Source organism: Mixophyes fleayi, chromosome 2 (genome assembly GCF_038048845.1).
Source record: "Mixophyes fleayi isolate aMixFle1 chromosome 2, aMixFle1.hap1, whole genome shotgun sequence".
NCBI classification, from domain to species: domain Eukaryota; kingdom Metazoa; phylum Chordata; class Amphibia; order Anura; family Limnodynastidae; genus Mixophyes; species Mixophyes fleayi.
The window spans coordinates 76,068,639-76,087,202 of NC_134403.1; the positions used below are offsets into that span (position 1 = coordinate 76,068,639).

An 18,564-nucleotide genomic window follows, 5' to 3' on the forward strand; every position below is an offset into this window, starting at 1 on the left:
AGCTTGACTCTCTATTTGCAGCATAGGACGCATCAGTATCAGACAATGGTATGTACAGGGTCAGAAAGAGAAATTTGGGGCCTGGGTACAGTGAACTTTTGGGGTCCCCCTCCATAAATGAGTAGGAAAGGAACTGTGCACCACCTTACAGCGGCGGCGCTGAAAAGGGCGTGAACACATTGTGTTGTGGGTGTGGCCAACATGGGGCATTGATATATATTATAAAACATTACATTTATCACGCCCTCCCAGCCACATCACACCATCCCCCAGGCACATTATGACACCCCCAGCCCACTGTACTTATCTATGCTTCTGGTGCTGCTGACATACATCAGGGTGGGAAGCTCCTGTAGAGTGAGCAGGGCAGCTCTTACTCTCATAAGATTACCAAATCTTGTGATACTTAGAGCTCCTCGGCTTGTTCTGCTGGCTGTGTCCTGTCCGAGGATTGGGAACAGCTATCTGCTCCCTCCTGTTAACCAGAGCTGGATTAAGGCTCGGGGGACCCAGGGTATTTAAGACAGGGGGCCTCTATTATGTAACATGCTTATCACTTTAGACAAATTTTATACAAATACACACACAGGGAATACTGTGTGCACTACTGTTAGGTGCACACAGCTCTGCTTTCACAAGCAGTACAGTGTGAAGTGGGACATACCTCCCAACTGTCCTTGTAGTCAGACCACATCTCACTAAGCGAGACAGTAACCCAAATTTGGGATTTCCCCACCAGATTCAGGACAGTTGGTAGACTCTCCTGCTCTCTCCTACCTGTTCTTGTCACTTGCATCACCTATGGCTGCGGGTGTGTTTAGTTGCTGCTTGTCTGGATCCTGGAATGTTGGAGGCCCTATTTGGAAAAAATATCCAACCAGCCCCGGTGTTTAATCAATACAACCCACATTTTATAATTAGGTCTCCCTCCAGCCCCAACATTGGAATTTGCATTTAATAAATAAACCTATTTCCCTCCCTCCAAACAACCCCAGCAATAAATTAAATAGCATTTACATTTAATAAATATACTTATTTCCCGCAACTATTACTGCCATTAAATAATTCATATTCACATTTAATAAATAGAAGTAATTTTTTCCCAAAACAGCCCCACTTTCAATTGATAGCAGTCAAACCACTCCAGCATTAAATTAAAGGTTCAATCACCCCTTCTTAAATTTATAGGCCCCACTGTTAAATTAAATTGACAACATCACCCCACAAATAAAATAGTACCAATTATATCATTAGCCCCCACATAAACTCCATCATTAAATTAATAGCCTATCTCCCACATTATATTATCACTCTCCCCCTTCCCTCATGCCTGAGTATGTGCCCCAATTAATATTAAGCCACCATAGAGCTCACAAATCATATTATGCTATACAGTAGTGCCCCATGTTCAAATTATCCCAAACAGTAATGCCCCTTATTCATATTATGCCATACAGTAGTGCCCCCATCAACCAGGAAGCGGCTATGGCCGAAGGAGTCTGTGAAGGAAACTACAGCAAGCCGACGTTTTTCCACAGTTTTGGGGAGCCTCGTGGAAGTTCGGTACTGTTTTTTTGACCGGTTCTCCGGGCGTGCTCTACACTTAAGTACCTAAGGTGTAGAGCTTGGCGTGGTATCCCTGGAACTTTACATTCAACAATTGGTCTATGAGGATGGATGCATAAAGTCACCAGCATGCTGTATGTAGAAAACTCTGGTGTTTGTCTTTCAATGGAACTTCTATGAGTCTACATATTATATCCTCCCATCTTTCTCCTTGGACTTTGTGTTTATAATATATTTTTATTTGTAACAGATTATCCTTTATAAGAAAATTTCGGTATTTTGGATGTCTGCAGACTATTTTTGTTGTTGTTTTTCTTCTTTTTGAGCATTAAGGAATATGTGCAATCATGTGATTCAATAACTCTACTTTTCTAAGATTGATATCTATAAATTGACAATTGTATTTCAATTTGGTTCTTGTCTCAATACATGTTTATAGCGCCGGGGAGTTTTCTTTTGTATTCTTCTTTATTTCCATAGAGAGGATTAGGGATCTCCTCTCTCTCTCTCCCCTATTTTGGCAGCTTAATACTCAACCGCACACAGAGAGCGCTGGTATTTTCTCCTTTTTTTTTCTGCCATTATTTAAATCTGCTCTGGCACCATTAGGGTATTAGGGTATCAGGTCTCCTCTACTCCAGCACTCTCCTTATGTTATTGGCTCTATTTGGTTCTAACCCGACTTATTGCACCACTCCTCCTCGATTCTGTTTCTGTACCTACTTGTTCCTGGTTTCAACCCCGGATTGGATTCCGATTTGGCTCTATACTGCTCCTTGGTTTGACCCTGGCCTGTCTGACAAAGTGGCCGGGCAGCATCCTCTATCTGCTTCTCAGCCACCAGGCATAGCCATGCAGTGTCTGGGGTTCGGTTTTTTATACCAACAGACATTGGTGTAAAAAAAAGTCTTGATCCGCCCTGTGGCTACACCAAGGTATTAGTTAGTGTAACACCTGAAGAATGGGACCACCGCTGAAACATTGTGTTGTTTCCTGTCTTTAAATCAATTCAGATATCTATGCATCTATTAGCATGCAAAGACATACCCATATCTGAATGCAGCCTTTGATTTTTTTTTAATTGTACTTAATGCATATATACATAATATAAAGCACAAACACTTATAGTTCTCCAAAAGTAGCATCTTACTGAAAAATAGTTTCCCACTATCAAACAATATATATACTCAGCTTTTTATTAAATAAAATAAAAGCATGTTTGGAAATGTCTCTGTGACTCATTGGGCTCATAAGATAATATGGCATAGATTTCTATATTTTGATCTTTACAGTGCAATACGCATTAGTGCAGTAAGATGCTTTATTTTACGTTTGTGATTTTTGATTTTCTGTAAAACACTGTTTGTGATCATATGTATAAGTCATGAGAAAGATGTTTAAAAAGTGAAGTGGTTTTAGAAACCTCACAGCGGAAAAAGTAAACCTTGGGAGGAGTTGACACTTCTCTTTAACTACAAAAGTCCCCACACAGACATTAGGAAACCACTTCTGGTAACAAACAACTATGGCAGAAGCCAAGCAAGGAGGTGCAGGGGTCTTTGCCAAAAATGTCCAAAAGAGATTCTCACGAGCACAAGAAAAGGTATTGTGAACAATTTTTAAACATTTCAAGAACTAGTGATATAACACTGTATACCTGTAACAAATCCTATTGCATATAATGTGTAAATGAATGCTCGTCATATTGTGCAATATCCTAAATGTAGCACTCCGCATTGCACATTTTTTGTGTAGGTACTGTATTTATTGTGTCTGTGTGTGCATGTAAATCATTCATTAGGGATCAGATAAAAATAGATGATGATCTATTTGTAGTACAGTGTTTTGTATAGTGACATTGCAGTGTTTTTAGTACAATACGTGTGTGTTTTAAGGCATTATGTAGTGACATTTTTGTGGAGTTAAACCTGCATGTCAACAATCCAAACGGAACATTTTAACAATTTAATTGGGACAGCCCTGTGAGCCAACAGGCCAGGCCAGCCCAGCCTAATCTTAGCAAGTCCAGTAGAAATTATTGTTATTAATAGGAGAGAAATATAACAGGTATAGAAAAGCCGTTGTTATTTCCAGAAATGGTGACAATACAAGTTGTGGGTTTATGTTTTCTAAAGCAGTGTATAGTGACATTTCCTGTGATTCGTGCAGTGTATAGGCTGTATAGCATGTTTTCTAAAGCAGTAGCTAGTGACATTGTTTTGTGGTTAGTGCAGTGTATAGGGTTATAAGGCCTGATGTGGAGTGAGCACCACTCTAGTTTGTGTAGGTATCTTGCATGATTTTGGCACTTATGCCAGCCTATGCTTAAGTGGGATGGGGGCGTTCTAATGTAGGCATAGTACAATAAGGGCGTGCTCACGCAATTGTGAACAAATTCAGACAGGTACCAGATGCATATTACTTGACCCAGGGTGGTCTTTGTTGTGGGGCAGTATATCTAAAGCTCTGTGCAGTAACATAGTTGTGGGTTTAGCACAGTGAATAAGCAGCATAGCATGTTTTTTGAAGCTGTGTGTAGTGACATTGGCTAGGGGTTTGTGCAGTTTATAGGCAGTATAATGTGCTTTCTAAAGTAGTCTGTAAGTGAATTTAGAAAGTTTATAGGAAGTATTTTGTGCGTTCTAAAGCAGTGTGTATTGGGCCTCATTTAGAGTTAGGAATAAAGCAAAAAGAAAAAGGTGTAATTTTGCATCTGGACACACCACACTGCAATGTAAGGGATGCAAATGCATTTATTTATTTGCATGCAGGGAAAATACTGGCTGCATTTGTATGTAGCACACAAATACTGGACAGCATTTTTACACTGTGATTTAGAGGTAACTAGAACACACCCCCTCTCAGCTCTAAATCTGTCCAGAACTTGCTTTTAAATTTGACCCCCCTGCATTGCAACATGGTTTTGCCAAGGTATACATTTTTTGCTTTGCTCCTAACTCTAGATGACGACCATGGTTGCAGGGTTTGTGGGTTAAGTGCACTTTATCGGGACTATAGCATGTTTAATAAAGCAGCGTATAAGTAACACTGTTTTGTATTTAAGGCAGCGTGTAGGGAGCATAGTGTGTTTAATAATGCAGCGTATAAGTGACACTGCTTTGTATTTAGAGCAGTGTATAGAGAGTATAGCGTGTTTAATAAAGCAGTGTATAAGTGACACTGTTTTGGATTTAAGGCAGCGTGTAGGGAGTATAGTGTGTTTAATAATGCAGCGTATAAGTGACACTGCTTTGTATTTAGAGCAGTGTATAGAGAGTATAGCGTGTTTAATAAAGCAGTGTATAAGTGACACTGTTTTGGATTTAAGGCAGCATGTAGGGAGTATAGTGTGTTTAATAATGCAGTGTATAAGTGACACTGTTTTGGATTTAGGACAGTGTGTAGGGAGTATAGCGTGTTTAATAAAGCAGTGTATAAGTGACACTGTTTTGGATTTAAGGCAGCATGTAGGGAGTATAGTGTGTTTAATAATGCAGTGTATAAGTGACACTGTTTTGGATTTAGGGCAGTGTGTAGGGAGTATAGTGTGTTTAATAATGCAGCGTATAAGTGACACTGTTTTGGATTTAGAGCAGTGTATATAGAGTATTGTGTGTTTAATAAAGCAGTGTATAAGTGACACTGTTTTGAATTTAGAGCAGTGTATAGAGAGTATAGCGTGTTTAATAAAGCAGTTTATAAGTGACATTGTTTTGAATTTAGAGCAGTGTATAGGGAGTATAGCGTGTTTTTTAAGCAGTGTGTGGGATTAATACTGAAAGACTGATCATGATAAAGTTGAGATTTTATATGATTGCAACTGTTTTCAAAAGCAAAACTGTGTCTATATTAACTCTTCAAGTAACATAGAAGAACAAAGTGCCGCAGCCTTGTGTTACATACATTGTGGTTTTAACTTCCTGTTCATTATAAGAGTTACAAAAACAGGATATCTACTTGCAACAATGAAGTGGCAACTTGACTGAAATTTGACCTTTATTTGAAACTCCATGTAAGATGTATTAATTTGAAAGTAATAGTTGAGTAATAAATACATTGCTATGCACTGGTACTACAACTACATTACATTAGTGACTGGGAGCTGCCATAGTCTTTAAATGCAGCTGTGTTGTATATGCAGAGAGAGCAGAGAAAATGACACACTAACACCTCTATTGGGGATCTGTTATGAGGAGCGCCCATTAAGCAAGTTTACATTCCATCTTCAAAGCCCTTTTCATACATTACATGAATAACCCTCATATTACATAAATAGCCCCCCCAGCAGTCATATTACATTAATACACTACTAAATTACATTAACACCACCCACATTAAGTTAATAGCCCCACTATGTAACCACAATAGTAGTTACATTACATTAATGGCTCAAAGCACACCCATAATAAATGAACAGCCCTATTATATATCCTTAATAGCCCCCACAATATTACATCAATACCCCCATCAGCACCCACATTACATCAATAACCCCACGATTTAACAATAGCCCCCTCTACAGTGCACTGATAACACCCCCACACACATTACTTTAACATCATCCCCTTCTCATGCACACGCAAATTACATTTATACCCCACTAAATACACATTATATAAATACCATCCCCCCACATTATATTATGTTCCAATTTGAGACCACTTCAGCGTTTATTTTTATACATGTAAGTCTAGGGGTATAGATTCTGAACCACCAATTATAAGACAGTAAAATAATGAGAGAAAATCAATTAACAATATATATATTTCAGTTTTACATCAAAGATCAAACAACTCTTTCTTCTTTGTGTGTTATCTCTTTCCAGGCTTTTTGCCAATATCCTTGTGCTGCCCCCATCTTTGAGTCCTTGGGTTTTATCTTATTAAGAACGTTGCTACATGTTCTTGGAATGTTTTCGTTGATGGGAACATGGCGCTGCGTGGCCAACCTTGAATAATTTGTCTTTTTAAAACTGAAAATAATATCTGCTTAATTTCTCTTAAGGTCATAGCATAACATATTAGCATCTAAAGCTTAGCACATGATAGATATTAAATCAATAATCATACAATTCCACTCTAACATTCCCCTCTTTGATTAAATATCAACTATTAACCTCTACCTATCAGTCATGGCGATACTCAGCAGAAGACAGTTAGTACCTACATTTAAACATATGGTATCATAAGGACCCCATATGATTAGAACAAGAATTCATTAAGCACATATCTCTGGTACTTTATCACCATAACTTTTCTTTCCCTACTTAATGTTTTATCTCGGTGCATAGAGGGGAATACTTTGCTGATATCTATTCAAAAGCTTTCTTGTATTACATGTTAAGTAGCAGTTCCATATAATCATTATAGTTAGTACAAGAAGAATTAGTATCAATGGATGAATCAAAATATTCATTGCTTTCTATATGGAATAAGATTCATTAACAAATATGTCCCACTAATGAATAGGACATCAATTTTCATTCTGGTTTCTCGATGGTCACTGTCAATCTCTTGTTGCAGACTGTGCAGGTTTTTGGTTTGATTGTTGACCATTGCTGATAATGTTCACTGTTTGTCTCAGACATTAAACTTGTAGAAATTTCTATGATCATTACTGGTTCTGGAAGCTCATTATTTTTCCTGCAGGAACAAGTGTCAGTAATTTCTTAATCAGCCATATAACAATTTTCTCTACCACATATACAATGAGCTGGATTGCCAAACCCTTTGCTACTAATGGCAATATTCCCAATATTCAAAATGAATCATTGCTGACAACTTTGCCAATGAGGTTATGTATTCACAAAGGCATTTTCAAAGTTTATTCTCCTATGAGTGCAAATTGTTGAGCACTCCTTCCCATCTGTTTCTCACAGTGACATAGGCAATTTGTCACTTATCTGTCTGTTTCACACTGGGTTAGGGAGGCATTGACCCCTACTTCAGGCAGAAATATTCTGGTAAGACATATCAATACCATAAGACAGTCATTTCTATTTATCAGAACAAGACTCCCCTGATTTGAAGACTTTGCAGTGTGATGCGTGAATCCAGGTGTCTTTTTCCTGTACTTTCACTGCCATGGGAGTCATCAACAGGACTTGATAAGAACCCTTATATCTGGGTTCAAGACATCTCCTGATGTGCTTTCTTATGACCACCCAGTCCCCAGATAGCAGTTTATGGGTACCTGTATCAAAATTAGGGTCTGGAATGGAGGAGAACATTTGACCATATATTTCAGTTAGTTGTTTCTGTAATAAAGCAACATAATTCAACAAATCACCACGTACATGCTGTAGTTGCTATGGAAAATAACAGCCTGTTCTGTGTGCTGTGCCAAACAGTATCTCATTTGGTGCTAAACCTGTGTCTCTTCATAAGTGTAGTTCTAATGTTAAACAGAACTATTGGTAAATATTCTAACCAAGTCTTTTTGGTTTCTTGCATAATTTTCTGTAGTTTCAATTTAATGTCACCTGCTGGTGGCCTATAAGGAGTGTGAAAAGCTTGTGATACTCCCAAGTTCTTCATTACATGCTTCATTATCTCTTCTGTAAAGGTTGTACCTCTATCTGATTCAATAACTTCAGGTATGCCATATCTATAGATGACTTCTGAGATTAATTTCTTTGCTGTGTTTTTAGCAGTAGCTTTTCCTTCTAACACATACTCGTAGGTACCACATTTAGGAAGTTGTATATAGTCGATCTGAAGTCTCTGAAAGGGATAGAAAGCCTTTGGGGTCTTTACTCTTTGCCCTGGATTGTGTATTCCACATATCCAGCAAGCTGCCACATAGTTTGTGTCTGCACAGTTAAATCCAGGGGCAATCCAATTTTTCCATACCCTATTAGTCATTGCCTCTTTGGAATGTTGTACTTGTCCATGTGCAATCTGAGTCATTACTGGGTATAAGGCTCTTGGTAGGCACCATTTATTTTCTTTTGACTATATTCCTTGCTCATCAAGCTGTACACCTTCTTTTTCCCACTTATTCTTTTCTTCCTTTGTTGCTTGTTTCTGAAAGTCTTTAAGGCTTTGTAGGTCTGGGAATTGAAATTTGTCTGTGTCACCTTCTGTTGAGTCTACAAGAAATGTAGTATTCTTTGGTTGGAGGGCTGCCTTTTTTTGCTGCCTGATCTGCAAAGTTATTTCCTCTTGCTTCTGGAGTTTGTTCTCTAGTGTGAGCTTGAACCTTTATAATTCCCACTTGTTTAGGGAGTTCCAATGCTCTAAACAGTTCATTAATCAAGTTTGCATGTTTGATGGGTTTTCCATTTGATCCTTGGAAATCTCTGCTTTTCCAAATGGGACCGAAGTCATGCGCCACTCCCCAGGCATAACGTGAATCTGTATATACATTGGCTTTTTGTCCTTCTGCATATACACAAGCTTTAGTTAGAGCTAATAATTCTGCTTCTTGTGCTGATGCTCCATTAGACAGTGTTCCTGAGTCAAGCACCTCTTCCTCAGTTGTGATGGCATAACCTGTATATGGAACTCCATCCACATAGTATCTAGATCCATCTACATAAAGAGTTAGGGTTGCATCTGAAAGTGGTGTGTCAGTAACATTATGCAAAGCTCAAGTTTCTAATTTCATAAGTTCCAAACAATCATGTGAAAATTTTTGTGTGTGTATTTCTTCAGTTTCTTCTTCAGACACTTCACTCAGGTCCTCATATCCCCTGTCTGATGATTCATCTTCTTTGCGACTCCCCTTACTCCCCTCTTCTGAATCATCAATGGGGAGCAGGGTTGCTGGATTGAGGATTGTGCATCTGGTAATTGTTACATGTGAGGCGCTGAGCAAGGCTACCTCATATTTAGTTAGTCTAGCTGCAGACAAATGTTTTGTTTTTGCTTGATTAAGAATTTCTGTGACTGCATGTGGAACTTGAATAATAAGTGCATGGTCCAATACCATATCTGCTACCTTTTCTTTCAGTATTGCTGCTGCTACTGCTTGTATACATAATGGAGAACCTCTTATAACTGGATCGAGTTGTGCAGAATAATAGGCCAGTGGCCTTTGCTTCGTTCCATGTTTCTGTGTGAGGACTCCTAGAGCATGTCCTGACTGCTCATGGCAGAACAAGGTGAAGGGCTTCAGATAGTCTGGTAGTCCAAGTGCTGGTGCAGTAGAGATAGCATGTTTCAGGGCTTGCACTGCATTCTCTATTTCAGTTATATTGAGTGGTTCTGTTCCCTGTTGTTTCCTCAACTATTCATACAGTGGTTGCATAAGAATTGAAGCTGAAGGAATCCACTCTCTGCAATATCCGAGGAGTCCCAAAAAGGCTCTGATTTCTTTGACTGTTTTTGGTGTCTTCATGTCTCGTATAACTTTAACTCTTTCAGTTGTTAGATGTCTGGTTCCTGCAGAGATACAATGTCCTAAGAATATTACTTTTTCCTGTACTAGTTGCAACTTGCTTGGTGATATTCTGCAGTCTTGTTCGGCCAGAAAACAAAGTAATGACAGTGTTTCTGCTTTGCATTCTTCTTCAGCTTCCGCAGCCACCATGAGATCATCTACATATTGAATGAGTTGAGTAGTTGGATTGATAGGCCTCCATCCTTGGAGAATTAGTGCCATTGCTTCTGAAAATTCTGATAGGCTGGTGGCTCCTCCTTGAGAGAGTCTTGTCCAACAATATTGGTTTCCATCATGGGTGAAGGCTAGAAGGAGTTGACTATCTTCTGTGATTGGGACTGAGAAGAAAGCATTTGCCAAGTCAATTACTGAAAACCATTTTGCATTTGGCGGTATCTGATTAAGCAAAGTGTGGGGGTTGGGTACAATGGGAGTGTTGATCAGAAGTCTTTTGTTGACCTCCTTAGGTCATAAACCATCCAGTATTGCACCCCCTTGTCCGACATCTTGTTTCTTTACTGGGAATAGGGGTGTAGAATAAGGAGAGCGACATTTTCTTAACACCCCTCTTTGTAGATATTCTTGTATTTGTTCTGAGATTGCTTTGGTTTGAGCTGCTGCAAGTGGGTACTGTTTAATTGAGACAGGATGTGTTCCTGGCTTTAGTGTCAGTTTTACAGGACTTACTTTAGGTGTACCCACATCCTGTTTTCCTTTGGACGATAACTTGTCTGGTACTATATTCAGCCAATCTGGTAGATTAACAGTCTTATCCTTGTGACATGTGCTCATCTGCTCCAGCATGTAGATTGCTGCTGTAAGCTCTTCTTGGACTGGAGATGGGAGTTGACTTGTGAGTTTTACTCCATTTGGGGTGTATTTGATACTGGCTTGTATCTTTGAAAGTACATCTGCTCCCAATAGATTATAGGGACAAGATGAGGAAGTGAGAAATTGTATTGGTACTTCAATTGTCTCTTCACCTACTAAAAGTGTAACTGGTTTACTTTCTGTTAGTTTTACTTCTTTTCTTGCTAGGCCTGTAGCAGGTAAACCAATTTCTGTTAATAGTTGTTGAGGTACCTCCTGTTTTCTTAATACAGTGCGGCTTGCTCCAGTATCAATTAGACACTCACGTTCTTGACCATTGGGTAATATGATATTCACTAGGCCTTTAGTCAAGTTGTCTTTCAGAGTTTGGTTATTTGTGAGCCGGAGGTACGTTGGAGTGCCAATTTCCTATGCCAGTTGTTGGTCTGTAGCTTGTTGATTTCTTCTTTCCAGCCATTTCTTATGCTTATTGCAATCTCTTTTCATGTGTCCTCTCTGTTTGCAAAAGAAACAAACTCCTTGCTTTTTCATTTCTTCCAGAGTCATGTTTTCTTTTTCCTTTATTTATTGCTCAGGTGCACCTCTTGTGTCTGTACGAACCTTCCAGTCTTGATTCTCTTGGACCACATGAACGGTTTGGGACTTGTCTTTGACTTTCCTCTGCTTCTCCTTTTCCCGGTCTTCTATACCTTCTAGGACTTGGAGCATGGATTGCATTTCCATTGTTACTACTTCTGGTCTTATAAAGAACAATTGTTGACGATATGTTTCAGAAAGGCCATTGAGGAATCTGGTCTTAAACAGTCTGCAATGTTGGGCATTATCTTGAGTGAAGCCTTCAACTTTGTGTGCTTGAGTAGCTCTGTCACAATCTGGCAAAGCCAGTGCTGGTGCTGAAGTTGCTTTAGCTTAAAATTGGTTAAACATTTGGTTTTGCTCAGTGGAGAGTGTAAATGTCTTACTATCACCTAGAAATGCTAATGCAAAAACACAGATAATAGCTCATAAAGTCTTAAATCTTTTTCATTTCCGTACAAATATTGAATTCCCATCAATGCATTACCATACCCACGATACAAAGAAGGACTTGCAGTATATTACTATTATAGCACAGTAAATAAGGGCAGTGAATGCGTTTACAACACTGATTGACTCAAAATTGTTATGAGGATAAAAATAAAAACCTTTTGCTTTCTGCACATACAGAAAAACCATCTGGTTCATGCATTTGCTATGCGAATAGCACATAAACTCTAATATCTCTTTCCAAAACAAGGTAATCATTACTCAGCAGAGTCTACGGTTTTTAAATTCTTGATTAGTTTTTACTTATGTTTGTTGTAGCTGTGGATCAAAACATTGCAAACTTCTATTCATTGGAAGTTGAATAAATTCAATCTGGATTGAAAGGGTGCTTTGTAGCTGGAGAGCTTCTGTGAAGAAAAAAACTTTTGCATAGAGATTAACATTTATTCACTAGAAATTACAGTAACTGTTATTAATTCACATTGAACAGCTGCTAATACGACACTTGTTTAAAAGTTTCTCTTTGTAGCTTAACTGTGATGCTATGCGTAGCATACAATGAAAAACCGATTTCCTCAAAGGGGCAGTCCCTAATCTCACAAACAGGGAATGTCAAAGTGACGAGACCTGGGCGAGTGTTCAAAGCCACTCCTTTCTCATCATCTCTTTGTAAACCAAATATTCACACATATTTCCAGATTCTGGGATTTCCATGTTTAAAGTACAAATATATATTCACAATTCTCGCTCACAGACGACATTTTATCTCGTAACATTTCTTTATGGGCATAACAAACCCTCCTTATTTCTGAGAACATTCATCAGCGCCATTTTCACACAGATAAAAACAGCTTGTAATATATATCTTCATGTAAAGCTCACTCCCACAATTCTCAACTTCATTAAAGAGAAAGCTATTTTTCTCAAATTTCAGAAACAAAATTATTTTGTTCAAATACAGAAACGGCTTGTTGGACCCCAGCCAACTTGTCCGTCCACTGAATCGTGTAATGACGGACCAAAACATTTCAACACTTGTTATGCATCTCTTTAAAAGCTTAGAATTAAGCAGGCAGGCATTATATTATTTACAAAATGTACAACTTCTTTAACCTTGAAACATGTCTTTTGTAAAAAAAAAAAAAAACAGACAAGACAGACAAACACAGATCTCCCTCACACGAAGTAAGACGGAGACAAAACTCACATACAGAGAAAGAAAAATCAGCTGATACCTTCCAGCCTACTGCTGTGGAACTACAAGTCCCAGCATTAGACTAAATACAAGTTAGCCTCAACATGTTATTATCACTCAGCACTCCGGACATATTTTATCAGCATTACATACATTGTCAGATAACAAAAAACAGAGTGCTTCTTATCTCAACACACTGAAATCTTTTACACAGAATAAGGGAGGGGCACATCTCACTCATTCAGCTGCGCAGGATCAAACATACATTTAGCATATCCACACATTGACCTGATCTTCATAGCTAAGCCTTTTTATTCATTCTTTATTATTCAAATAAAACCCATACCATTTCTCTAAGTCTAATGTCCCTTCTGGGGGAAATCCTGCTCTCTTGAGTACTTTATGAATTCTTTTAAGAGCTTTACTACCTTCTCTCTTTTTCATTATATCCATAGGCTTGCCTATAGTAGGCATCTTACTGTTCTGTGCCCCCATTTACTGGGTTACTGGTCACAGTACTGTCAGTATCTGGGATACAATGTCTTATAAGTGGAATAAGGTAATACAATTTTCCCCTTTGTACAGACTATAAGTATCTTTAATCCTTTACCTCCTAGTCTGCCATAGGAACACCAGATGTGAGTTTTATCGGCTGTAGATTAAAAGGCTGGCACTTATGGCTGATCCGATTCTTCCCCTCAAGTCAGTGTATGGACATATAGGTTTATAATCTGGTAACATATGATTTTGTGGCCAATATGTAGTATTTCTTCATTCAAATGCACCCGAACGTAAAATATAGTTCTTTTTCATTACTTACAAAACCGTAATATGCATTTGTAGTTGTAACACACTCTAGTCTAGGTCCCTTGCAACCTGAATATTTTCTCAGAACAATGCAGCAGGTACAATTCTTACATACACCTCTCTTATTATCTTCTAACTAAAATTGTCTACATCCATCATAATCTACAGTATCCATACATTTATCATTTCATTATCCTTTCCTCTGACTGTACATTGGGTTCATAGAATACCCTCTAATCACCTCAACTGACTTTCCTTAGACATACAAAGAAATTCTGAACTGAGTAAGAAGGTAGAAATCTACACTTTTCTTACTCACCGGATTTAGTTCAGCAGTTCTCTGGACATCAGTGGAGTTTAGCGTCAGGTGTGGAGATATTGGAGCATCCCGGATCTAGCCCCCAGAAATGTTGGGGTATCGGGGTTCACCGATACTTCTATCAAGCACCTTCAACGTCAGTCAGATCTTCCTTTGTTTTCAGTCGACTGGTGAACAGAAAATACTCAACACCTGTATGATATAATGCTGAGCAGCTTTATTCTGTTCCAATTTGAGACCACTTCAGCGTTTATTTTTATACATGTAAGTCTAGGGGTATAGATTCTGAACCACCAATTATAAGACAGTAAAATAATGAGAGAAAATCAATTAACAATATATATATTTCAGTTTTACATCAAAGATCAAACAACTCTTTCTTCTTTGTGTGTTATCTCTTTCCAGGCTTTTTGCCAATATCCTTGTGCTGCCCCCATCTTTGAGTCCTTGGGTTTTATCTTATTAAGAACGTTGCTACATGTTCTTGGAATGTTTTCGTTGATGGGAACATGGCGCTGCGTGGCCAACCTTGAATAATTTGTCTTTTTAAAACTGAAAATAATATCTGCTTAATTTCTCTTAAAGTCATAGCATAACATATTAGCATCTAAAGCTTAGCACATGATAGATATTAAATCAATAATCATACAATTCCACTCTAACACACACATACACTATAATATTATTATTATTATTATTATTATTATTATTATTATTATTATATACTGTAATGTAATGAAGTCTATATTGTAAGCTGAGGACTGCAAAGAGGGGGTCAGTATTGTATACTGACATTTGCAATCATCATCATTGTTTGTTTTTAAGGTTCCACAAAACACTGCAGCACCCGACACTCAAAGTTACAAATCATACAAAGTTCAAATCACACATAAAACAGAATAAGTATATAAACAGGTTGATGAAGGAAGTGAAGGTGTGAGGAAGAAAGTAGAGAGAACTCATGAGAACTTACAGGGTATTCACCGGCTCTAGGGCCTCACCCTATCAAGGGGTTATTGCTGGTGGTATACTTGGCGGGTTTCACTGGCGATATCTTCCCGATACATGAGGAAGTCTAGTTATTCTATTTATCAATTAACTTCTTTGTATCATTGTAGCTCATTATGGTTAGTGGTGAGAAGTTCTTCATACATGCGGTTTTATTTTTATCCCAATGGATTAAAATTCAGGTGAAAGAGGGTATTGTGCTGGGTAGCCTTTTTTATAATAAAATACTTCATCGCAGCTTTTGTATTTATTTAAAAATATTTTTTTACAGGTGCACTACAGGTCCCAGTGGGACCTGGATGCCAGGGCACGCTGGCACTTCTAGTTTTACCAGAGTAGTTCCACAAGTAGCCTCAACAATCATAAATACATGTGAAGATAAAGGGAGTAGTAGTTCAAGCCATGTTAAAGCTGTTCAAGGCCAGATCTCTAGTTCAGACAGACTGCTATAATGGAGTCCAACACTGTGTAGAGTGGAGTTCAAGATTATAAAGGTTACTCTTGCATGTTGAGGACATGGACCAGTTCTGGAGGCCTGGTGGGCACTTGAAGAATGGTTTAAAGGCTTTGGGGGGTCCCCAATGGCTCTCCTCACCAGGCCAAAGAGTAAATGTAGTAGCAAAGGAAGGCACCTGGACATCCTGGAAAAGCTGAAACATGTCAGGAATCTCTACGAACACTTGGACCGGATCTGGGCTTCCTTTGAACAACCTGTCTCTCTCTGGATAGCATTCTCTTCTCTGGCAGCTTTCTCCCTATTAAATATTATTATTATCACCACAGTGGTTCTCAGTGCCAGACAACTGGGAAACCAGGACACACTTAAAACAGTAACATACAAAGTAGAGTTCACATTCTAATTGAAAGAAGGCACAGATTACAACACTTTTAGAAATAGCTACCAATGGGTTCTCCTCACCAAAAGCGAATGTACAATTTAATCTGAAAAGAGCTTTTAGTCATCATTCTCCCGGAGCGTTGTCATGGTTGCTTAGCCACATTATGCACTCCTCTACCAACGCTAGGTACCAAGCCAGATAGCGCCCCATTATTTGGCAGAATCACAGTGGCAAAGTCCACAGAGGCTATAAGATACAATCATTGGCACATTCCACAAACCAATGACCAGTCAAACAGGAATTGTAACCTCGAGGGGAATAGGTCGGGCCTCTAAGAGAGGTAGACAACCACCACGGAAGACCAACAATGGGAGCCGGGGGGGGGGGAGCATAAGGAGTCTTGGGAAAGCACTTTGAAAGGGGAGGCATTTGGTTTCGAAAAAGCACAAGAAAGTGTAAAAAGCAAACATACACAAATTAATTTAATTTAATTAATTTAATTTAGGTAATTGGGTCAATCATAAAATACACAAAGCCTTCTGATTCCAGGACACAGCTACCATATATGAAACATGAAACCTTCATGATCACAACATAGAGGTGAAAAAAAAGTATAAATATTAACTGAGAAGGCATCACGTAATAGCTGTGTAGAACTTTATCTCCTGTCTCTAAGAGGCTAATGTTGACTGAACTTTTGCCACTTACCAATACATATAGCATTGCATTGATTAACAACATATAATAATAAATATACCTTATTCATGTGTGATGAACAACCCAATACATAACAAGGGCCTGGTGCAACGCTCTGACCTTCGAAAGGGCCACAGATTACCCTTAATCTCAGTAATAAATTAAAACAATACATTTAATCTAAGAAAGAGACAATTATCTGTAATAACTAATAGGCATCTAACAACTGTTACCAGATATAACAGACAAATCTGACAATAAAGAAGGAAGTAGATAAAGGTTTGGAGGGACGAATGCCACCCTAGGGACTCATGCCACCCATTCCTGATGTAGGCTTATCAAAGATATGTTATCAATTATTCTGTACAGAAAACCTGTTGTATACTATGGGCCTGATTCATGTTCGAAAGTACGTCCATTTGCATAGCGTATCTTGCATGATATAGCTCTGCATATGCCCAAAAACAGACATTATGTCAATGATCACAATTGCATGCAGTTCATGTCTGAGCACAAATGACAACTACCCGCGACTTGAGAGGAGGAACAAGGGAGGGAAGGAGCGGACCAACATAGTCCATGTACACTAATGGCAATCCAACACACAGCCGATTCAAGTCCTGTGTTTGTTGTAAGCTTGTTTTCACCAATACCATTTGCACCCCATACAGGGCAGGTGTAAATGTCGACTTATAGTGATGAATGACACGGCATAGTCTTTGATTTAAAAGCTACACATATGCATGTCATTAGCTATCACATAACAACTGTATGCAACTAAGATACACTATTAAAACACACTGTATGTACAGTATGCATTTAAAACATATTTATTTATGTAAGTAAAGTAAAAAAAAAAAAAAAAAAAATATTTATATAAATGAGTATAATGATAACAGCTATTTATTGCTATTTTATTTGATCAAATAAAGGTTTTATGTGTTCTGACCTTTTATTGTACTTATGCATGTGAGTATACTGCGGTCTGTTCTGTGTGTGTTTATATACCGCAAGTACTGTTTAGGCATAGCATACTTCCGACCAGATTCAAATCAAAATGTATCTTTAGATACGCTTGGATTTGAGTACGGACAGAACTATGCTCAAGTTTTATGCCCTTTTTAAATATGCAACTTACGTGCAAGTTGCATTCAGACTTGATTCATGCCCTTCGAATGAAAGCTGCCATATTGTATATTGTACAGGAAAACTAAATGCTATTCAGACTGGGGATAAAATTTACACTAAAACACGGCAACTCCCACTTTGTACTGCATCTTAATATATGGCAGCTCTCTTTTCACAAACAAAACACTTGATTGTTTTACAACAATGGGGTCTATTTATAAGCTGTGATGAGTCACAGATCTGGCAAGGTTTCGCCAGGGCTCGCCAGTGAGCTCTGGCATGGTAAATTCAAGAGACATGACATTTTGTATCGCTGCACAAAATGAATCTTATGGGTATATTTACAAAACTGCGGGTTTGAAAAAGTGGAGATGTCGTCTATAGCAACCAAACAGATTCTAGCTGTCATTTTGTAGAATGTACTAAATAAATTAAAACTAAAACTACTAATCTGATTGGTGGCTACATCCATCTCCACTTTTTCAAACCTGCAGTTTAATAAATATACCCCTTACTGCTGCCCAAATGTTAAATAGACCCAAATGTTTTTTTTGTCAGTGAAATGTTTTAGTTGGAGTAATCTTTCTTTTCTTTTTTTCAGGTTCTACAAAAACTGGGAAGAACCATAGAAACCAAGGATGAGATGTTTGAGCAGTGTTCTTATAATTTTAATAAGCAACAGGTAAATCTATCAAATCCAAAGCAAAGTGATGTACAATACCTATGATTGCTGCCCTCTTTATAATAAATCTAAGGAGGACAGAGGA

The 18,564-nt window shown here is 38.3% G+C and overlaps 1 protein-coding gene and 1 long non-coding RNA gene across 2 annotated transcripts in view; one reads left to right on the forward strand and one right to left on the reverse strand.

The window, feature by feature from the left end:
* Nucleotides 1–3,059: 3,059 nt before the first annotated feature.
* Nucleotides 3,060–18,564, forward strand: part of BIN2 (bridging integrator 2) — a 39,189-nt gene continuing 23,684 nt past the window's right edge. The window contains exons 1-2 of the mRNA XM_075199308.1: nt 3,060–3,169; nt 18,399–18,479. Of these exons, the coding sequence (XP_075055409.1) occupies nt 3,092–3,169; nt 18,399–18,479 (159 nt within the window). The 5' untranslated portion in view covers nt 3,060–3,091. The remainder of the gene's footprint in view (nt 3,170–18,398; nt 18,480–18,564) is intronic.
* LOC142141150 (uncharacterized) lies at nt 7,584–12,151 on the reverse strand. The gene is made up of 2 exons (XR_012688622.1): nt 12,109–12,151; nt 7,584–7,776 (listed from the first exon to the last, which is right to left on the reverse strand). It is a non-coding gene; the product is annotated as an uncharacterized LOC142141150 (long non-coding RNA).